This window comes from Juglans microcarpa x Juglans regia, chromosome 5S, assembly GCF_004785595.1.
Source record: "Juglans microcarpa x Juglans regia isolate MS1-56 chromosome 5S, Jm3101_v1.0, whole genome shotgun sequence".
Taxonomy (NCBI): domain Eukaryota; kingdom Viridiplantae; phylum Streptophyta; class Magnoliopsida; order Fagales; family Juglandaceae; genus Juglans; species Juglans microcarpa x Juglans regia.
In genome coordinates, this window is record NC_054603.1 from 16,034,170 (window position 1) to 16,057,923 (window position 23,754).

At 36.6% G+C, this 23,754-nt stretch overlaps 2 protein-coding genes across 5 annotated transcripts; one reads left to right on the plus strand and one right to left on the minus strand.

The window, feature by feature from the left end:
- The first annotated feature begins 435 nt into the window (after nt 1–435).
- Nucleotides 436–9,797, plus strand: LOC121268651 (probable ribose-5-phosphate isomerase 4, chloroplastic). The gene is made up of 10 exons (XM_041172986.1): nt 436–724; nt 891–1,018; nt 1,907–1,976; nt 2,607–2,714; nt 2,991–3,086; nt 3,190–3,246; nt 4,053–4,170; nt 4,255–4,321; nt 4,866–4,935; nt 9,512–9,797. Exons 1-10 carry the CDS (start codon nt 551–553, stop codon nt 9,629–9,631), a joined length of 1,008 nt encoding a protein of 335 aa, XP_041028920.1. The 5' UTR covers nt 436–550; the 3' UTR covers nt 9,632–9,797.
- On the minus strand, nt 5,938–14,846 carry LOC121268650 (UDP-arabinose 4-epimerase 1-like). Of its 4 annotated transcripts, none has more exons than XM_041172984.1 (11): nt 14,691–14,846; nt 13,654–13,816; nt 13,284–13,408; nt 10,222–10,335; nt 10,024–10,131; nt 9,846–9,937; nt 7,951–8,092; nt 7,603–7,697; nt 7,314–7,443; nt 6,469–6,613; nt 5,938–6,351 (listed from the first exon to the last, which is right to left on the minus strand). In XM_041172984.1, exons 2-11 carry the CDS (start codon nt 13,712–13,714, stop codon nt 6,110–6,112), a joined length of 1,254 nt encoding a protein of 417 aa, XP_041028918.1. In that variant the 5' UTR covers nt 13,715–13,816; nt 14,691–14,846; the 3' UTR covers nt 5,938–6,109. The 4 variants fall into 4 exon arrangements, with proteins under 4 accessions (XP_041028918.1, XP_041028916.1, XP_041028917.1 ...); XM_041172982.1 differs by having other exon boundaries at nt 14,738–14,762; XM_041172983.1 differs by lacking the exon at nt 14,691–14,846 and adding an exon at nt 14,162–14,200.
- Nucleotides 14,847–23,754: the final 8,908 nt, after the last annotated feature.

The following is a 23,754-nucleotide window of genomic DNA, read 5'->3' on the forward strand; positions in this document are numbered from 1 at the left end:
TGGTGAAAATATAGCCAAGAAATTTAAGAAGTCGGATGAGAATGATTGACACAAGCAATTTTAATGTCAATTTATATCGTGATAAGCAGAGGATATCACATTATTCATATTTTAGGAGTATCTAATAAATTACAACTTTGAAATAAGAGATTTTGAATTTTGCTGGTTTATAAAGAGCAGTATTAATTATATAAAAAAATTATAAAAAAAACAAAATTGTCGAGTGTTGTGATTTTATGAGAAATAAAATTTTATAATTTGAGGTACTAGTTTCATGTCAAAATCAGGTCAAAATTTCAAATTAATGCTTATAATTCGCTTTATGTGCCTAATATTTCTCATTCTCATTTGTAAAATCAGGATATTAAAATAAATAAACAAACAAAACGCAAGAATAAACGTTTAATTGGGCCAGGGAATGAGGCTAGACCCCAGCTTAAAAATCCACCAGGCCAGCAAAAATGGCTGTCTAGCACCATAGTTTGTGGTTGGAACTTGAGTCCTTTGCCTATCCGTAACGCCAAAGGTGGAAGATTTACCGCCATAGACAATGGCATCACTGGCTTCGTCTTCGTCATCCATTAATATTCTTGTGCATGTGCCCGCCGCAGCTTTTAATGGCATTGGCACAAAACGTAGAAGTAGAGGAAAGACGAGTTCTATCAGAGTGACTCATTCAAGTCTCGCTGACGCCTCGGCTCTCCTCCAAGCAGCCCATTACACTGTATGCTTTCCCTATTAAAACTCCTTTTCATTCGATTCTTGAAAAGTATGGTCATTGCTGTGGAAGAAAGAAGCAAAGAAAGTGGGGCAATCAATATGGTATGATAGAGAGGAAAAAAAAAAAGAATACCTTGATTTCCGGCTCTGATGGCTGATGTTGGTTGTAGGTGGATACGTACATAAAAACTGGCATGGTTATTGGCTTGGGGTCTGGTTATGCTTCTGGTATGGCCATACAATATCTGGGTCGCCAACTTCGTTCTGGCGTTCTAAAAGATATAGTAGGTGTACCCACGTAAGTTTTATTTCTTCTATGCCATTGGTAATGGTAATTCTCCCTTGGCCTGCTGATTTTCTCTTTTGCTTTTTTTTTTTTTTTTTTTTTTTTTTTTTTCTGTTAATATTAAGTTCTATTAAGACATCCAATGATAAAGAACCCTGCTCAAAGCTAGCATTAACTGCTCTAGGATCAAGTCCCACGCAACAAGACCATAAAAATGGTTGTGCAAATAACTCCAACATGAAGTGGTAATGTCTCATCAATGTTGTTATGTTAATTAGATATACACTCCCAGTAAAAATATATATTGCACCAAACTCAAAGTGTGATGAATTTACAATCTGTGATTCTTTTTATGTCGTATCAGAGCAGAGTTCTGAGTTCTGACTCGAATATTACGTTTCAATCAAATATTCCGCGTATTGACCTTAAAGAGTTAGCTTTTGGGACAATTGATGATTTAACAAATTCTGATATAATTTTTACAGAGACTACTTGAGAAACAAGTGATATCCTGTAACTGCTATGTTGAATGGTCCGAATTTCCACTTCAGCTGGTTGAGTTGTGGTCTGTTAATCTGTGCTCCATTAAAAGCTGCTGTCGAAGAAACTTACATTAATTATACGGTCAGGGCCAGATAAAAATCATGTATACGACTTAATATTTTATTTATTACTCCAGTAATTTTTTTTTTTTTTTTTTGAGCAACACTTTGTTATTGGAGAATCCAGGAAAAAAGGCTTCTTTTCTGTTCTAATCTGCCGTGGGTAATTTCTATTGTATCAGCTAGCTTGAATAATGGTTTTATATTGATTTGCTTCTTTTCTTGGTCTTTCCTAAGTACTTCTACTACTACTTTTCAGTTCCCCCAAGCCCACATATTGTGCTTTGGTTATTTGCAGGTCCGTTGCAAGTGCAAGTGAAGCAGCAAAGGCAGGAATTCCAATGGATAAGTATCAAGATTGTCTTCAAGTGTGCACAAATTTTGAACATCATAACAGTTTCCTTTTTATTATCATTCGGTTTTGTGAATATTATCCCGCATGCTATTTTGTTCAAGAACATTATCGATAAATATCCTAGTGAATATTTTATTATAAGAAACCTCAATGAACCAGAACATTTTTCAAATGTGTTCTTTCTTTTATAGGTCTAATTCTACAACACATTGGTGGTCACATAAAAAGTTGATCAAAAATAAAAAAAAAAAAAAAAAAGAAAAAAAAAAAGAAGCCAAGTCATATGAGAAGGGAAAGTGAGATTCAACTCCCATGAAATTTGTTCACTAGTTTTAGAGATTTTTTTTTTTTTTTATGTTGGGGAACCTCTCCAAGGCAGAGCCCTTCGGACCCACCCCTACAGAGTAAATCCCGGAGGATTGTCTGCACCCATGAGGTGTTGAACCTTGGACCTTGAATGGAGTGATACTCCAAGACCAAGGCATTCACCACTTGGGCCAACCCCTTGGGATTCCTAGTTTTAGAGATATTATTAGAGGTTTCCCTGACAATGTGCCTGCATGACTCTTAACACATGATTATCATGGTATTCCTTAAAATTTCAGCCTTAGTAGGCTATCATTTTTTAGTTGTTTTGTTGTAGATTGATTTTGCATTTGATGATGCTGATATTATAGAAGAAGGAACACTCAGTGCTATCATTGGACGCCAAAGACCAAAAGATGAGGAGTCAATACTCCTTCAACAGAAGGTGAGTCAAAACATTATTGTGTTTCCTGTTTTAGGGTGCCTCTTTTGACTTGGATTATAGCATAGGAACTTTTTATAAGCCTAAGTTATTTTTTGTAAAATGTAAAATTATATCTCTGAAAATTTGAACTTGCATATGTTTATATTTCCACGTTAGGTCTTAATTCATGACAGCACTGATGAATTTCCCTTTGCATTGTTTACCTTCAGTCTCTACCGATGCAGCCAACAAGCTTGCTATTACTTGTTAATTTCCCTTTTCATTCTTTACTTTCAGTCCATACTAAATGCAGCCAAAAAGCTTGCATTCATGATCACAGAGAGTCAGTACAAAGGTGATCTGGATGGGTCCGTTCCAGTTTTGATTCAATCTGTAAGCAATTACACACGTTATCGGTTTAAAATAACTTGAGACATTAACGATAAAGAGTAAGAGAAGATAATTGTTTGCATCTGATTCCTGAATCATGTTTCAGCTCAACTGGATGCAAACTGCTGAAGAGATTGATGACCTATTTTTAGGTGATGCAGAGGTACGCTTCTTATGTGACATTATAGCGTTTTAAATTAACATATATATATATATACATGCATATATCTGTTTGTATTTATGTTATTCAGTTTCAAATTATGTTCTTTAACTTATACATGAGAAACTATGAACTTTTTCCCTGGCATACTCATTCCCAAGATTGGAAATCTCTAGGCTTTATTTAGTTTTAAAAAATGTAGAGAATTTTTTTGAGATTGAGTTTTGGGAAAGGAGAGACTCCAAACACACACCATCATCTAAATGCAACAGAATTGGACAATCTTTCAGGATTCTCACTTTTGGTCACATGTAAAGGATATGCACTTGATCCCGACTGAGAAGTTTCGTGGGAAAAACATTATTATAGTTTTTTAAGCCTTGGCAAGAATAAGACAGCACAAAGAGTATTGTTATACTAGAAGGGATCATAATCATTTTGTCAAATGAACACAAGAATCATTTTGTTTCAACTTTCTTTGTCTCGATAGACCAATCAACCTTTGATTCAATATCCGTGCAAGCTCAGGATATTGCCCTCCCCCACAGGGCAACCAAAAAGACAAAAATGGGGATCTTAATATTCCTCAATAGCAAAAACGAAGTATCACTACTGCAGATGGATGCCTTGTGTGTTTTCCGTCCACAACAATCACAGAGCAACACCAAACAAAAGTTATCACAGCTTTGGAACAGCAATAGAACTTTGCACTTTTCATTCTTGTTAATGAGACAAGGATCAAGTAAGGAATACTATATTTTCTGTTAATAAACTCTCTTAATTTTTTGTTTTTGTTGGTGAGTGTGTAGGTATGGAGGAGGTCATCCATAGGGCAAGCAAGTCCACTAGGTGGTGATTTCCCTTTAGTCACTAGAGAAGGCCATAATGTTCTTGATGTAATATTTACATCTCCAATTCTCAGCCTTGGTAGGATTTACACCCAACTTTTGTTTCTTCTTGTTTATACTTTCAAGATAATCTCTCATTCCTTGCGTAAACTAAAAAATGCAGCGGAAGTAGCTGAAAGCCTTGATGAAGTCAATGGGGTCGTGGACCATGGAGTCATATGCAAGTTCCCGTTAGTTTTCTTGCTTCTTGTAAATAATTGTTTACTGCTTTCACAGAAATCAAATCCATGTTTCGTGTATATATGTGGAAGAATTGACAAATTACATAAACTAAGATCGATTGAAGATCGTGGTATAGCATCTTAATTATGTCGCCTAAGAACTGATACTTCATGATACAAGAAATACTCAAAAATATTTAGATGACTACCCAGAGGTATTGAGCACTACTGCTAGGATGTAGGGCAATTTATAAAGGAGTGAGAAGATGTTTGCAACCATGAATTGCGCAACCGTAATCGCTTTGAAAAAAGTGAATAAAACATGGAACCCACATAAAAAAAAATTAATTTTTTAATACTTGACCTGACTTTTTTTCAAAACGATTACGCGACGTTTAAGCACTTCACGGTTGTACGTAGAATTATTCATCATAATTCTCATGGTTTGTTCAATGCCTATATTTGCATCACGTATATATTGTTTCTTTAAAAAAATAAAGTTGGTTCAACATCATCCAGTATCTAATTTCTTTTCTGCCTCCATGAACTACAGATGCACAGCAGTGATTACTTCATCAGATGGACTGTGCATTGTTAATAATATGCCAAAGAATGCGGTGGAGGTACTTTGATTGATTGTTACGGCCACATAGGTAAGACTAATATGGTTCTCATAGTCACGGCACTCTTACTGCAGACACTAGTTTCAGCAGTAAAGAGTTTTAAAATAAAGAACCGGTGAAATGAGAAAAAATGGTTATTTATCACAAACTTCAACTTTTGACTGATATGGTGGGCAGCCTTAAGTTTTGATTCGATGTCTTGACCTGTAAATATGGGATGAATGAGCTAAATATTCTGTGTCAATACTCTACTTTTTAGGTGAAAAGTGAGTGGCTTTCTCCATTTTGAAGGGCATAGTTATCAACAGAGATTAGGATGTTTCTTCGAAAACTATTGAAAAGCAGTATTCAAACTCAAGACACCATTAAAAGGTATCATTTTTTTTTTTTCGGTATATCTGAGTTGTACTCAGTCAAAATTCTAAGGGTGTGTGTAATGATAAGGGGTGGAGGTTTTCCACTTTCATTTGAGGTTATATTGGAATTTGTTAATATTCGAATTTAAATTGAAATGATACAGAAGATACACAGAGAATAAGGTCCTAAGATATCACTATCTAAAGTTGAAGCCCACTTTTCTACTGTCGGTTTTTTGTATGATTCTTCATGGAAAAAGGAACGAGCTATTGAACACGACAGGGACGATACTATGTCATCTTTATATCGGATTTAAGTTTCAAACTCGTATGTATCTACTTTTGTACAACACTTGATTGGTGTTTGACAATCGCTCAGAGCCAGTGGTTATTCCTTTATTTTGTAGTTTCATTGCGCTGCCCCTGAAGAAAAGCATCAAAAAGCCAGCTCTGGATTTCTATCATTTCATAATTTGCTCGCAACAAGTTCTAGCACTGAAGATACACTAATTAACATTACCCTTTATTTTAGAACTAGAAGGGGCCATCTGCGCAAAATATGACCCTTCAAACCTATATATCATATGCTATCACCAACCAATGAGAGAAGATAAACCAATCAATAACAATTTTGTACCTACTATCTGTTATAATGCATGTAACAAATGGGTTGCATCCTACTCTTACCTCCTAAAGAGATTATCTTATTTCAAACACCTCCGTTCTCAGAGAGCAATAGAACGGTTGCCGAAATCAGCACTCTGCATGTGCATGGGGCTCTTCTCATTAACCTACAGCTATGGAATGGTGTGATCCTTTCAGTAAGAAACTGCCAAAGGGGTTCCATAGCCATAACGATGCAACTTTTGCCATCTCCAGGCAATCTGCAAACTCTCTTCAATATCGGTGTATCGTGCCGTCCAGTTCAGTTCTTGCCCGATTTTAGAAGGGTCACTGTACACTCTGGCGTAGTCGCCTGGCCGGCGAGGTAGGTAATCAACCTTGATGTCTACTTCTGTAGCCTTCTTACATGCCTCCACAAACTCCTTTACAGATCTACCTGATAAAGTTATCCAAAAAGAAGCCTCAGACCTCTATCAGAAGTGACAAATCTTCCATGCACAAGGAAAAAGTAAATGATATATATTATAATGATTTTTCTTTTTGTTTATCCTACCTTTTCCAGTGCCAACGTTGTAAATTCCAATCTTTCTGGGCTCTGCCTTTTCAAGAGCTTTCACGTGAGCATCAACCAGATCAGTGACATCAATGTAATCCCTTATGCAAGTGCCATCAGGTGTATCATAGTCTGTTCCTTTAACCTGCGTAGTGCAGAACACTAGATTACAGCAAGTCTTTTTTCTTTTTAATGTAAAACTGATTAGAACAACTCAAAATACATACACAACTTTATAAAAACTAACGTGGAGAATTTTGCAGCACCATGAACTTTGATAGTACTGTCGATTGGGAAGCCATGGTGGTTAAATTTTGAATTAGAAGTTGAGTCCACGTAATGTCAACTCCAAACTCTATACAGCTTAAGTTTATAAACAAAACACTGTCACAGATTCTATTAATTGAAAAGTTAAAAGTTCAGTGCAATGTCAACTTCAAACTCTAGACAGCTTAAGTTTATAATTGAAACCCTCTCATAGATACTTTTGTGTCGGGGAACCTCTCTAAGACAGGGCCCTTCGGACCCGGTTTCGTGCACCGCACCCCTGTAGAGTAGATGAAACCCTCTCATAGATTCTAATGAACAGGTTCCAAGCCTCAGATTTATCAAGTATCCTAATTATCTCTTGATATTTGAAAACATCTACATTCCCAGATAATGAAAAAGTTCAAGTTTATAACCAAAAACATCCCTTTGAGTTTTTTCTAAAATTTTATCAACAAGAGTAGTAGCTCTTCTAGACATGCATTGTGTGTCCATATTTGGATGTGGTAAGTAACGACTAAAGACAAGTCTTTCCAAGGTCTAACACAGAAATGCCATTCAAAAAGAACACAGTATACCTTCAGCCCAGGAATAATAGCGCGAGCTGCATCAAAACAAGCACCAGATATTCGGCCGTGTTCACGTAGTTCAGGTCTTGGAGCTTCACCTAGTCTGCCCTCTGGATCTGACCCAATCACATTGAAGTATCTGAAATTTTCAGAAAGGAAAAGAAGTACCAAAACAATCACAACAATTGATTCGGGTTTATCAATGCCTTTATTCTTATAGAAAACAACCCAGGGAGGGGGGTTGAAGTGGTTGAAGTCTGGCCATGGTCACATATATAGTGTACGGGTAAAAACCAACCTTAAGATCATAACTGCCATGTCTGACTTTTTAGAAAAATCAAGGATAATATCTTCTGCCATCTTTTTAGCCTTTCCATATGGATTAATGGGGACCTGAAATTGAATTCATGCAAAAAAGTTTCACAGTTCTTTAGCACCAAAACTCTGTATCCACAAAAAGTAGTTGTAGCATGCCACTCTAAAAAATAATAAAACCAAATTTATTGGTGTTTCTTTTTATTTTGATAATTAAAGAAAACAAAGAATATTGTTGTCAACCCATAACCAGCCTTTTTTTTACATATTAAAAAAGTAACCAACTTTTCTGTAGTGGAAAAAAAACTATAATACAGAAATAGAACCTAACCTGCAGAGTTTCTTCAGTAATGGGCATCTTTTCAGGTTCCCCGTATGTTGCACAGGTACTAGAATATATCAATGTCTTCACACCATGTGTTTCCATGGCCTCTAATACCGCCAAGGTGTTTGATGTAATGTTATGATAATACCTGTGCAACATCAAGGTTAGTAATATGTAGTGGTCAATTTAGTGCTTCAAAGGTGTCATGATTCACATTCTTTCTGAGAAGTTGTTTTAAACCCAAGTGTCAGATATTTGTGGACCCAGTCTCAACTATCAAATCCTTGAGTTCACTCTCTTAGCCCATATTAAAGATAATTATAGTAATTGGCAAAGCTGAAAGTCCAAAGAACAATAAAATAAGTACCAATGCATTTGGATGTGCCTCAAACATATTTAATGAAGCTTTATCGTTTATAAAAGAAAGAATTATAAGGAGGTAAAGAGGTACTTACGATGTGGGGGTGTGGAAAAATATAAGGAGTGGCTAGGATGCTTTCACAAAACACATTAATTTTGTGGTTGGTGACGGTTCCAGAATTCATTTTTGACATAATCCATGTTGTGGTGGTAGGGTTCTTAGTGCTGTTTTTCCAGACCTCTTTTGTATCTCTCAGAATCCGGAAGCTTCTGTGGCTGAGATTTTGGATTGTTCTAGTAGTTCGCCCCAATGGAACGTTCAGTTCACTAGAGCTGAGAATGACTAGGAAATGGATGAAGTTTCTGGTTTGCTTGGCTTATTGTATGCTACACAGCTTGGGAGGGACATAAGTGGTAAGATGGTCTGGATTCATACTGGTAATAAGAAGTTTTCAGTTCATTCTTTGTACATGTGGTAAGATGGTCTGGATTCATACTGGTAATAAGAAGTTTTCAGTTCATTCTTTGTACATGATGCTGCCTAGGCCAAATCTGGTACCATCTTTTCCTTGGAAGAGTATTTGGAAGTGCAAGGTGCCTTCAAAGGTTGCGTTCTTTGGTTGGTCTGCTTCTCTAGGGAAAATTCTGACTTTGGACAATCTCAGGAAGCATGGTTTAATTGTTATGGATTGGTGTTTCTATGTAAAAAATCTGGAAAATCAGTGGATCATTTGTTACTACACAGTGAGGAAGCTAGGGTGTTATGGTATGAAGTGTTTAGTAGGAGCAGAATGGGGTGATGCCTAGGAGATTGGTGGATCTTTTGCTTGTTGGAGAGGTTTAAGGGATAATTTGCAAATTGCCGCTGTTTGGAACATGATCCCTTTATGCCTTGTGTGGTGTATATGGGTCGAGAGGAATGGTTGAAGCTTTTAAGATAAGGAATGCTCGGTGGATGAACTTAAATGTTTTTTCTTTAACACTTTATTTCAGTGGGCTTCAGCTATTGTCTTTAATGGAACCAGCGTCCATGATTAGTCGATGATTCCAATTTTCCCAACTTTTGATGATTTGCCGATCAGATTTTACATTCTGAACACATAGAAATGTTCTTTTTATGGTGTACTGAACTTATCAAATTCCCAAATGGATCCTACAACTCGATTGTTTCATATTATTTATTTCTGCCTTTTCGGATGCTTTTCAAGGATCCAAGACAGGAACTAAAACTGGAATTCTCAAACACAGTCATATTGATCCAAGCAAGCCTCACATATGCAAGCTCTTTCACACTATTAGATCAACTGACAAACTTTTTGATAAGTGATCATCTAACAAAGTTTGGGTGCATCATTTACCATTATTCTCATGTCAACATGTTAATGCGGCTTTATGAGTTCTGCATCAATGATTTCCATTTCATATCAGCTTGTCCTAAAAAGCTTGATGCAAGAAACAAAAGGGAAAAAAAGAGAGCATGGTTTTTATTGCAAGATTGACATTTCAAATAGGCTATATATTGATCAAGAAACAATACTTACTTAAGTGGATCAAGGGTACTTTCCCCAACATATGCAACTGCTGCAAAATGCATAACAGCATCAAATGAATTCTCAGAGAATACTTTATGAACCTGAAAAACCTCTTAAGGAAACATCCAGGTATGCCTGCTCACAGTCATATTCAGAGTATATCAAGAGGGGCACAACATAAGGATACCGATTTTGCATCCCCCAAGTCAGCATAAATGAACTGAAGCCTTCCAGCTTCTGGAAATAATGCTTGGAGAACCTTAACAGCACCCAGGTTTCCCCGTGAGAGGTTGTCCTGTCAAATGGAAAAATCTCATGACATTGTAATTAACATTGAAAATGGAGAATAATTATAAAATAACTTTCTTTCTGGAAAAAAGCATACCACTATAGTTACACGGTATGAGTCCTTTAGAAGCCTTAAGGTAGCATGTGAACCAATATAGCCAGCACCTCCTGTTACTAGAACATGCATTACTCCAGGCTCATGATGGGAGAACTGAAGGAAATGAAACACCATGTAAAACAACTTAGATTTGGAAATGACAAATTTCATTCAATCTATAACAAAGTTATAACCCATTCATTTGGATCCAAAGTTTTATTTCTCATCCAATGCCATTACAGAACCAAATTGAGTATTGTTTGAGAAGGGGTGGGGGGAACAATCAATCTAATCAAGAAAAAGGCTCAAAACAGGAGTCCACCAAACAGCAAGACAACATTTTTAAGACCTCTATTTTAAGTACACATAGTATATACTCACAATAGGTTTTAAAGCTGTTGATAAATCTGTGATGACTACACAAAACTCAAATTTAGACAAGCAAGAAAAATTGATCAGATACACAACTCTTTCAGACAAAGAGTTTGCACCATTCACAATTTGCATCAAGAACATCGTTAGTAAACTATATGTTCACGGATGTTGACCACATGAAAGAGACTAGTGGATCAGCGACTAGTAAGAGAACAATAAAATATAATTTATCAGCGACTGAATTTGATTAAGACATCTGGAAAATTGAGAGCACTAAAGAAAAATACAGACAAAAGAACATGGATGGGGGTGTCTTTGTATGAAAAGATACCATAAATAACATTAGCATCTCTGTTGCTTCTGTACAGAACAACACAAATGTAAATTTTAAAGGTCTGGTCAAAAAACAACGCAAAAGAAAAACAAAAATGAAGAGACCAATGTCACATACAAGTCAACAACAGATTACTTAGATAGGGATGTCTTACATATCTTAGTAACTAAGACATATGTGATTAACGCTATTCATAAACTCCGAACTAAACAGCAGGCCATGATATAATTTGTGGAGCAAGACTACAGATGTATCAAATAAACACACATAAACTGGGGCCTGCAAAATTTTGTGGATAACAACCTGGATCATGGGAGCTATCAGGAAATAAAGTTTGATTCCTCCCTCCCCCACATCAACACCCACGGTCCAACTTGCTTGAAACTCTCCAAAATAAAATTAATAAAAAAAATACAAATCTAAACTAAAATAAGGTTCAAATGGCATATGCTGCCGAGCGCTGGTATAATATGCCAGCAAAGTGAAACGAAATGATGGGTCTTGGAGATCACAAAAGTCAGGAGCGTGCAAAATGGGGGGAGCTACATGGCCACACGTGCAATTTGCATTTCCATGAACTAGGTGTTATTTGCATAATTGTGTGAACATGCAGAGTGGCGTGTAGCTGTTCTTAAAGTGATATTTATGTAGATGTATATATGTGTGGCAAAAAATATCATGGCAGTTAGTAGCAGTTTTACATTGCAGTTACAGGGGATATTTAATATAAAGGCTGTGTAGATGTAACAAAAGGGGTTGTTCAAAACAATTGAATTGTCTTGCGTATCACGGTTCCAACTCCCACCCAAAGTGGAGTTTATCCTTTATCTTGTGGTTCACTCTCACCCGAAGAGGGATATTAGTTAAATATTTATTTTTGTGATTGTGGGTCTGAATGAGACCTATCAATTTGTATCAGAGCATGACAACCATCAAAGATCACATTGAGAGGTTAGAGACCAGGTTGCATGAAGTACAAGGAGTTCTTCGATTAGAAGTTTGAACCAAATTCATGGCGCGCATACAATAGATGGAGGAGTCTTTTAGACAAACTATTCAACATCTCTCACCATCACATGGACAACAGAACAAGTCTGTTTTCCCACATTCTCAAACTTGCAAAACACAGAAGGATAGTTGAAGGGTGAGGTAGATGAGCATGTTCATGGGCATAGAAATTTTTTTTTATGCAGTAGCACATGAAAGAAAGCCACGGTTATTTAGTGAATTTCATGTGGGTCAATGGATGCTACTAAAGGACCTTGCAACATACAGGAACCTAATTCTTGGAAGTTGTTCAGCATACAAAATGGAAGAACTGGAGCGGGCTTGGAAATATGTCTTCCATAAAAGTAATACCTTTTTTCGGCATAACTATTGGATAAAGAAAATCCAAGTTGGCATCCACGAGTATCCAACTTTGTTGCAGAGCCTATAATAGATGTGCAAATACATCAAGATCTACAAATATGGTGGAAACATCAATAGTTGCTATGTTAATGATATTCATGGTTTTGATTTACAAAGTTGGACTTATTCAAAGATTGAAGCAAAGTTTGGAGCTGAGTCTTTGGAATATTTCAAGTGAAGGCATTCAACATGCAAACTTGCAAATGGTCAGCATTAAAGGCCAGCAAATAAGCACCAGTACCAAGTGGAAGAAAACTAGGAAAACTCATATTGTGGATCTTGTGGACAAGGCTCAAGTGGATGGGGAAAGAATGATGGGTCTCGGAGGTCACAAAAGTCAGGAGCATGCAAAACAGGGGAGCTACATCGCCACATGTACAAATTGCATTTCAGTTATTATTTGCATAATTGCATGAACATGTAGAGTGGCATGCAGCAGTTACCATGCAATTAAGTGATATTTATGTGAATATATATATATATATATATGTGGCAAATAAGTAGCATTATGGCAGTTAGTAGCAGTTTTACATGGAAGTTATGGGGGATATTTAGTATCAAGGCTGTGTAGATGTAACAAAAGGGGGTTTCAGAAAACTTGAATTGTCTTGTGTATTGCAGCTCCAACTCGCACCGGAAGTGGAGTTTATCCTTTATCTAGTGGCTCACTCTCACCCGAAAAGGGGATATTAGTAAAGATTTTTTTTTTTTTTTGACTTTGGCTCTGACTGGGACCTATCACAAATTTGGCTAGATATCACGTGATTGCTAGAAGAGCAAATGAAGATTCTCTGTGCATTGAGCTTGACATAAGGTTAAATAAATGTATAGACATGCGTACAAAAGTATCTATAAATGCATTCTAATTACGTAAAAAATCAATCCATCACAACATAGTACTTAACAATGAGAAGGTCATTCAAAGATAAGACAATGGTGTTACCGGGCATGGACTATTAAAATTTGTAGACAGCTTGAGCACCATAATGAATATTACAATGAAGGCAGCAACCCAAATGATTCTTCCTACAAAGTTGCTCTTCTTCTTTGGGTCTGGATAGTCCATGCCTGCAGGTATGAACGGGATTCAAGACACCAAACATAAATAATATATATTTCAAGCGATGAAGTTAGGAAGAGGGAGTACATAACCAGAAAGGACCAGATTTCGCGGTTTGCGAATGATTATTTTGAAATCATGACCAGATAGGTTTTGGGTGACATATTTTTCGCTGGAGAGAAAAGAACTATCGGCAAATAGTTTTTAAGTAGTAACACATTGAAGTGAATTATAGATATAAAAGAAATCCCACCTCCAAATGACATCGATCTGTTGGACCTTGGCTGAGTTCTCGATCTGCCAAGATTTAGCATTTGGAGAAATCCCTCCAATCCTAACTGGTTATACAAATGGGAATCTAATCCTTTGCCTCAATATCAACGATCAAAGTTTTATATCTCATATGGTGTAACGTGCTGCAACAAAACCCAAACCATGAAACAGTAATTTCTGGAAAATAAAAAGTGAAAATTACGAAAAATTAAAACACAAAAGAAATTATAACTGGGCCTCAATAGAAGAGAAAAAAAAGGATGAGAAAAAGTTCTTTTATTGAAAATATCGAAACTTTTATGCAACTGATAGCCTGGAAAGTTCACCACTCAATTTCAAAATTTGAGAGGTGAAGATAGAGAATGTCTGATACAGAACTTCTAGATCCAGAGAGACCCAGAAGCCGAAAACACATATACAATGAAATGGCCATCAGAATTAGAAACAAATAAATGCACAAGATTTTTCAACTTTCATATTCTTTCTACTTTCTGTTTGTGTCCGAGCTAAACACTAATGGAATATGCAAATTGTTTTTCTCTGTCAGTGCATGTCTGCAAAATAATAATAGGTGGAAAAGACCCTAATAGAACCGCCTTTCAAATTTGAACAAATTAAAATCATTAACTAAAATTTGAAAATATGACAGACCCATATAAGATACAAAGAGAAATGCTATATAGTTGTGAAATGAGTAAATATTATGCCATCATTTTGAAAAAGTGTGAAATTTATTATTAAAAAATTAATTTTTTTTCATCTAAATTTTATATTTATTTTTTATTTTTTTAAGTGATTTCACGAGCTTCCAACTGCAAGTATCATTTTTTTAAATTTAAATTTCAAGATATAAAATGTCAACATTCAAAAAAGAAAGAACGTAACAAAATACAAGAAATAAACCAAGTGGATTTAAAAATAAAAAATAAAAATAAACCAAGAGAAAGAAAATGGCTTTCAAGAATCAAACAAGCCCTGATAGAATTAGGGAGAGAACAGAAGAGGAGTGAGACGCACAAGAAAAAAGGAAGGAAGGATAATCTTTTTGTGACTAGAAGAAGTACCGGATAGAGAAAGCAAGCAGCAATGAAAGCCGGACAGGAGATGCTTACATAGGTTTCCATTATCTGTTTTGGACTTTTTTGCAGCATGAATTGTGTTTGTTCCAAGTTACAAACTGCATCTGCTGATCCAGCTTGCATCCTTGCCTCCTGTTTGTTATGCAATGTTAAAATTTGGAAGGTTTAAAATATTTTAATTTATTTTATTTTATCTAATTATTACAAATTTTTTATATTTTTAAATTAAATACAATAAATAATTCAATTTTTTCAAATATCAAAATAAAAATAATATTTTAACAAAAAAATTTTTAATTTTTAACTTTTAACTTTAATTTCAACTCATCTCATCTCAAATCATATCCGAAAGCAAGTAATCACAAATTTTTTAACAAAAACAACGTCGGGCTGCAACTAACCAATCCGATTATTTCTAGCAAAATAATAAGTTTACAATTAGTCTACAACTAGTTTACTATTTTACTTAAAATGAAGGGTAGTTAAGTAAAATTGAAATTATCTTTTAATGCTTTGGAAATTGATATTGGAAACTGATTGTTTAATTCTTGTAAATGCTTTGAACTCTCAAACTGAATATTTAAGTTTTTAATAGATTTTTTTTTCTTATTCAAGACATTCGTCGCATGTTGAGGGGCTTTTAACTGGTCTAGATTTGACATGTCAGCAGGCTAGGCAATGTGGCAGCCCATCAATTAGCAAGGAATGCATAGAATGTTGAGGATATTATTATTACGTGGTGGAGATCTTGTCCTTGTTTTGTATCACAAGCTTAATGGCTTGATGGAAACAATATCTTGTAAGGACTTTTATTATTGGAATGAATGATTCATTGGCTATAAAAAAAAAATATCTTTTAATGAAGTGTTATGATTTTATGATTATATTAGTTGATTTAAAATAAATTGTAAAGTAGTTGTAGATGTATCATTACCTTTATTTCTAACTTCATTATCTTTGCAATGGGTAAATCTTTTTTTTTTTTTTTTTTCCATTTAATGAAAGCAGGCATGCAGAAATAAAGTTTTGAGGAAGAGTAATGAAAATAGAATTTTGTTACTCATCATCCCTACACATCACACACCACATTTATTTTTATGTATTTTCATTTTTTTAATTTTGTTATTTTATTCTTCTTAAACTATTTAAATTGTTCTATTCATCATCCATACACCACACATTTGGTAAGAAAAAAAAATTTTAAAAAAATGAAAATAAGTGTGGTGTGTGGTATATGAGGATGATTAGTAGAGTTTTTATGAAAATTTAATTTTAAGATGTGCAAGTCTCACAGACTCTTTAAAAAAAAAGAATGTGTGAAATTTGCAAACTTTAAGACTAAGTGTAAAAAAAAATCGGTGAACCGGTAAACCGGACCAGACCGGAATGAACTGGTGAGTTTGGTCTGGTACTCAGTTTGGTTCAGTCCGGTACCGATTTTATTTTTCCTAAAACCGGTCAAAATCGGTCCGGTTCTGGCTTTTTTTTTTTTTCTAAAACCGAATCGGACCAAACTGACCAGTTCATGTATATATTATAATTTTTTATATTGTATATAATTTTTATATATAATATGTAATTATATATAAAATAGTTTTGTATTATATGATAAATTATTAATTAACATAATATTAAATTTTAAAATATTATATCACTATAATCTATTGTATTAATAGTTATAATAATACTATATAGTGCGTATTAATAGTTATACTAATATTATATCACTATATATTATAATATACTATAATATATCACTATAGTATATAATACAATTATAATATATATTATTATATACTACAATATATTATCACTATAGGCTTATATACTATAATATATTATTATATATATTATATAATATAGTATATTAAAATCAGAAAACCGGATCGAAATTTGTAAAACTGGAAGTACCGATTTAGGGGGTAACTGGAATGGAATCGGTTATTAAAAATGAAAAACCAGTGCATACCGGTACAGTCCCAAATTTCTTCCAAAACCGGACCAAACCGGACATATTACACCCCTATTTAAGACTATATAAATTATTTACCATCGATTAATTCTAGAAATGCTCAGTTATAGTGAAAAACTTGAGATCAAGCACATACTATTTTGGTGACACTTTCCCCAATCCGTAAATATTCACTCCCTCAATTGCCTAGCCATACTCCAATGGGTATCTTACATTATTGACTCCTGCCTTAAACTACAAATAACTAATGTTTGTTCGTTTTTGTTTTTCTCCTTTGCATTATGCACATTGTATGGCAGATTAGAAGCCACACTTGTAACAAACATATCATCATCTCTAATGCCATGAAACTTTGCCCAGTTGGCACATTGTATTCATGAAGAATATCTCCACCCCTTCTGCCCCAAAAATACATCCCTAACCATATTCAATGCCTGCTTTAACTTTTATTGTGTTTCTACAAGCTCAACTTTATTGTTGCTAACTTGTTATATTTACACCCTACCCCCGCAATAGCCGTCGCTGTTAGATGGTGTTAATGTTAAAATTTGCACAAGAGGTCGAAAAGGATGCTTCCATCTTCCTCGTTTCTCTACTTGAGCCATTGCTTGGTGAAATCGCTCTTGTTGCATTTGCTCTTGCTTTCCATCTTCAGCATGCTCTTTTAATGGGTGTAACTTCCGGCATTGCCTTTCTCCTTGGTGCCTGGAGGCCACTGCAGCTTGCAATCACTCTTCATGCCTTTGATGAGGGTCTTGCACTTGGAGTTGCAACATGAAAAGCCCCTAGACTCGATCGACGCATCGTCCTTCCTGTTTCTCTACATAGGTTCCCTCAAGGTGCAGCTTGGCTAGTTGCATATTTGGGACTACTAATAGCTAGCACAGGTCCCTTGCATCTATTGCAACGATCAAATTTAATGCTCCAATGCAATCGCAACAATACTTTCAAGAATTGACTACACGGTAACATGGGTCTAGGCCATGTGATAGTATTTGCTAGTGGAGGATCTTAAACTTCAAGCAGTGACTCAGTCAAATTTCAGGGGTTCTCCAAGTCATTCTTGCCCTTTTTCAGGATAGTTTGATGGTGGTAGTGGGCTAAAACGCAAGAAAACCCCCTTGGCTTTGCCTAAAAGATTGGAGGGTGACTAGTCGGATCCTCGGCCCAAGTGGAGATCTCATACAGGAGGACTTGAGGAGATTAGTAAAAAAGAATTGTGGTCATCGGATAAGAGACAAACCAAAGTGAAGGATTTAGGAGTCTAGAGTATGAAGATTCATAAACCAGTTTCTTCTGGTCATGGGCCGATTAAGGTGACTTAGGGCAAGAAGGATGAAATTGATCTTGCTTATGAAAACAACAACTTCGACTATCCTCCTGAAAAAGTTTCAATGATGAGAGATAGTTTTTCTACAACTTCAACAATGCCATTGGAGAAAGATCATAGAGTTAAGTCTAAGGGAAATTATGAGCTCAATGGTGAATTGAAAATGGAGGCTAATGAGCTTGATGAGAGGCATTTCGTAGAGCATAAGCTTCAGGGTCCTGAGGATCGACTAGTTATGCACACAGAAACAAGCTTGAAGGCAAACAAATGGAGCAGGCAATAAGTTTGTAGTACAAAAAACAAGGTAACGACGGAGAGCAAGAAACTAACGAATGGGAAAATACATTGGCTAACCCATTTGAAATGAAAGACGAAACCAAGCTGCAACCTAGTAAGGATCCTAGTCTTCATGGGCAACCATCTAGAGTTATGGACAAGGAACATGAAGCTTGTAAACAGTCCACTTGGTTTGGAACATCGGCTATGAGGCCCCCTGGGGCACCGCTCTGGCATCTTAGCCCTTATCTTCATCATAACAGATAGTTCGGAATTGCAAGCATGTAAGTGGGGCTGCCCATGAGCCTCACCTAAGCGCCTCAAGCCTTCACCGCACTCCAGCGAAACGGCTCTGGTTTGCAACTCTTTAGCTCTTAATTTGGATTATCTATACTTAGAGCATTGGCAATGGTATAGCCAAATGCAAATGCAAAATCACATGTTTTGAAGGTTACCTTTGCCATTCAAGAAAGACTTACACATTGCATTATGCATCTTTTAGCCAAAATAATAATAAAATATATTTTTTATTATTATTAATTTTTTTCCTTAAATTAATTTTTTGTATATTTTGCAATTAAAACTCACTACAAAAGATCTACAAATATACACCAATTGTGTTGTTTTAAAATTGAACATTAACAAATATACATCAATACAGTATAGAAAAAAGGAAAAAGAAAAGGAAAAGTAGGAGGAGAGAGAAAAATAATACCATTGGGTGAGAGAGAGAGCAAGTGAGAGGAGAGAGAAAAAAGTAGCAAAATAAAGGATGAAGGGTGAACAGTAAATCTGGAAATATGTAAAAACAGTGTTCATAGTAAGCAAAAAATTTGCATATGATTAATCCAATGCAGTAGAAATATGTGTTTGCATTTGCATTTGGCTACACCAATGCCAATGCTATAACCTATTTGGTCTTTGGTAAAAACCTTTTTATGCGGTTGAGTACGTCTACCGTCATAGTGATGTAGTGGAGCATTGCTTCCCCCACAACAATGTGGTCTGGTACGTCTCTCACCATAGCGGTGCAATGGAGCATTGCTCCTATTATAGCAGTGTGGTCAAGTATGTCTCTCGTTATAGTGATGCGGTGGACCATCGCTCCCCCCGCAGTAACACAGTTGAGTAATCCTTTGCTAGAGCAGCGAGGTTGAGCATGTCTCCTACCAGAGCAGAGTGATCATGCACCTCTCTCGCTAGAACAATGCGATCGAGCATCTCCTTCAACAAAAGCCAAGTGCTAGCCCCACTTGCACCTGGCAAACAACGCCAATGTGGTCGAGTACTCCTGCCAAACTTAAAATTGAGTGCTAGCCAAAGTTTTAAAAATCGTTTCGTACCGGCTGGTACGAAACTTAAAATTGAGTGCTAGCCAAAGTTTTAAAAATCGTTTCGTACCGGCTGGTACGACTGATATTTGCCATACCAGCCACTGGGCCGGTACAGATACTACCTGTATTTCGTACCGGCTTAAATACCGGCCGTTTCGGCCTAAATTTCGGCCTGTACCGGCCTAAATTTCAGCCTTCATTTTTTTTTTCTATTTTTTCAAACTACAAGTTCATTTTTTGACCCCCAATTTAGACTAGACTATTTATAATTTATATATATGTATGTATTTATATATAATTTATTCATATATAAACTATTATTTTAGAATATAATTGTTATATATATTTATATATATAATTTATTCATATATCGACTATCTCGAAACGGTACACGAAATGGTACTGGTACCGAAATATTTTGTTCCAGTGCTTTGACCGGTACGCCATCCGGTACGGTATTCAAAACATTGGTGCTAGCCCCACTTGCATTTGGCCAACAATGCCAACGCGGTGGAGCAGCTCTCCTGCCCAACTTAAAGCCAAGTGCTAGCCCCACTCGCACGAGTGTTGGCCCAACTTGTATTTGGAAAAAAAAAGGACAACGCCACTTGCATAAGGATCTTAGTCCTCGCCAATGAGGTCGAGCCCTTTCTTGCTGAACCAAAGTCGAGTGCTAGTCCCACTCGCACGAGTATTGATCCCACTCGCACTTGGAGAAACAAAGACAACGCCATTTGCATAAGGGTGTTAGTCCTCCCTAATGCGGTCAAGCACCTATCCCGCTAAACCGAAGCCAAGTGCTAGGCGACTCGCATTTTGCCAATAACACCAATGCAATCGAGCATCTCTCTCACCAAACTTGAACCTGAGTGGTGGCTCCAATCACACATGGCGAAACAAAGGACAACACCACTTGCGTAATGGTGTTAGTCCTCGCCAGCGTGGATGAGCACCTCTCCCTCTGAATCAAAGTCTAGTGGTGGCTCCACTCACACTTGGTGAAACAAAGGACAACACCACTTGTGTAAAGGTGTTAGTCCTCACAAGAGTGGTTGAGCACCTCTCTCTCTGAACCAAAGTTGAGTGGTGGCTCCACTCACACTTAGCGAAACAAAGGACAACATAACTTGTGTAAGGGTACTAGTCCTCGCCAATGTGGTCGAGCACCTTTCCCGTTGAACCAAAGTCGAGTGGTGGCTCCACTTGCACTTGGCCATCAATGGAAATGCGATCAAGCATCTCCCACACCTCTTTTGGGCTACGACGGTCAACAACACCTAGCCTAATGAGCGGTTGTGCATCTCTCCTGCCAAACCCAAAGTCGAGTGTTGGTTCCACTCACACTTGACCATCAATGCCAACACGGCCGGGAATCTCCCGCCCCTCTTCTAGACCACGATGGCTAACATTGCCTAGCCCGAGCGCCTCAACAAAGTGAGGTGTTAGCAATGCGCATGCGATCGAGACAACACCCACACCCATATGGGAGATGATGGCTAACAACGTGCATGTGATCGGTGCTAGTCTAGTCCGATGGGGGACAAACATCTTCTTTAGTAAACGCCAAGTGCTAACACTCATGCCAGAACCACCTCGCATAGGTTACCTTTGAAAATGAGTCAACAGGCTCTCTAACCATCTAAGTACAGGTTACAACAAACATGCCACAAGATTCAAACAACAAATCACCTCAGGAAGGCAAATAATCCACTAAGTCCAGCAGCAACAAGAACAAAAGTAAGCACATCCCACCAAGGACAAGTTTACATGTCCCTCATAGCCTTTGCCGAAATCTACATATCTCGACAAGACCCCTCTTTGGAGATCCATGTTGAGTTGCGCAATAAGGGAAAATCAAGGACAAGTTTTCAATGTTTATCTTCCAGTAATTTCCACGGACCATCTATATTTTGATTAATTGAAAGATTCCCAAGGTTTTCTCGCTTGAACAAGTTAGCCTTATGAATTGTGGGCAAACTACTATTGACAAAATATAACAGGCCCAGTCCATCGTAAAGTCATCAACAGATTAAGAGGGAAAAGAGAAAAAGAACAAAACAAGACAAGAATTGAGGAAGGAAGTCTAGTTAGACACTTGAAGGGAAAATGTAAAAGTGACATAAAGATGATATCCTCATCAACCACCCTCAAGACCTCAATAAAGGGGGTTTACTTACCCAAGATAATGAGACTTCTTTGAGGCTTCTGAGGAAGTTTTGAAGAGGACTTTTGGACAACCTTTCATGGACTTCTCAGAAGGCTTCTTCCACCTCAACCCAAGAGACTCCAGAGGCATTATTTGCTCCGGCAAAAAGGGTTATCAACCTCCATAGTATTGACGCATTTTTCGAGAGACCATGATAGACTGTACAAATCACCTATTATAGTGGATTTGCCCTCCAAACACCATGTGGACATAAGCTTTATGCTTGTCCATGTAAATCTATGTCTCTCTCTTATTTACATTTAATTTATTACTTACCATCATGGATGAACACAAGCATGTTGTATCAATGCATAAGCCACCATCAAGCCACTATTATGGGCTGGGGATGACTCATTCTTACATTCTAGCCTATTGTACAAATTTTGGCATTAACAAATGGGATTGCTTAGTCAAAGTTAATCATGTTTGGATCTTACATCGTCAATCACTTTCTTTGCATTGCATGTAAAGTTCTCCATTATACTATGAGCCTAGATCATCTTTCTATCATTTTTTAGTATGGATGGCACAAAAGATTTATCGCTATAGCACATCGTTTTTATAAAGAATGTCTAGACATCTTGTCCAAAGCTTACCTTCTTTTGAGATATTGAGTGCTAGCTTCCATTTTTATTGTGTTTCTACGAGCTCAATTTTGTTGTTATTGTTGATGCATTTTTCTGTCAAGGTTGGATGCGTACAGTATGGTCGAATGGCTCACGGTAGTGCTTGGTGCTCATCCATGGAATAAAGTTCATAAAATGCAAATAGAAAGGGAGAGATATTGAAGGTAAATTCACTATATTTTGTAATTTTACAGTCTTTCATTATTTGTTTGCTCTCAATACAGTGGTAAAAATGGAGGAGAATAGAGGTTGAAGATGAAGACGGTGCCTCTAGTTGTCTAGAAGTTGAATCCCATTTTTTTTTCTATTGGGTAGCCACTTCTTCAAGCCAAGTTCCTTGAGGTCATATCTCTCCCTCTCCAGCCACTACACACCTTTTTACGCCGCTTTCCATGGTTTGCTGACATCTTTATGTATCTTACTTCCGCTCTTGGTGATGGGCTTGTTGATAACCAATGGGTTGGGCTATTATGCATTTTGCACCCAATAATGGGCATGCCCTACCCATTCACTAAGGCCCATTTGAATTTAGAGATGAGCAGATATGAGTTAAGATGGTTTGTGAATAATAGTGAGATTTGTGAGTTGAAATTTGTAAATAGTAGTGAAATGAGTTGAGATTGGTTGAAGTGGTTTTTTAATTCAAATGGGGCTTTAAGTCACATACTCACAATTACTCATCTTTGGATCGGACATGATCATCCACCACTTTTTTCTTTTTTTCTTTTCTTTTTTTATTGCATTGTCTTCATAAATCTCCACGGTAGATCCAACAATGACCTCTAGGTTGGTGAGCCCTAAAACGAAGAACAACCAAAATCAACCATGAAAGTAGATCCCAACCATCACAATCTCAATTCTCACCTCCCTCCATTGCATGCTGTAAATGGAGAACTATGAGATTTTATGCCCAATTTGGGATTTGCCAAGTTTTGCGAGTGAGTTTTGGAAAGTTTTTTTAGTGCGCACCGCTTGCTTCTCCATCACGATAAGTCAAAAATATTATCATGATATAAGAAAAACTCTACGTACTACACTACTATTCAATTTCCATCACACTATAATGAAATGATATTTCCTAACAACTTTTAAAGTTTTCTTTAGAAGAGAAAAAAGATGATTCAAAGACGATAAAAATGTTACATTTTACATAGTGGTATAAAAGTATAATAGGAGTGTGAGGTCATTCTCAGTGTCGGGCCAAACCACACGGGCCCAGCCACGAGGCACTGATGGGTTTAAGGTAACCTGGCAGAAG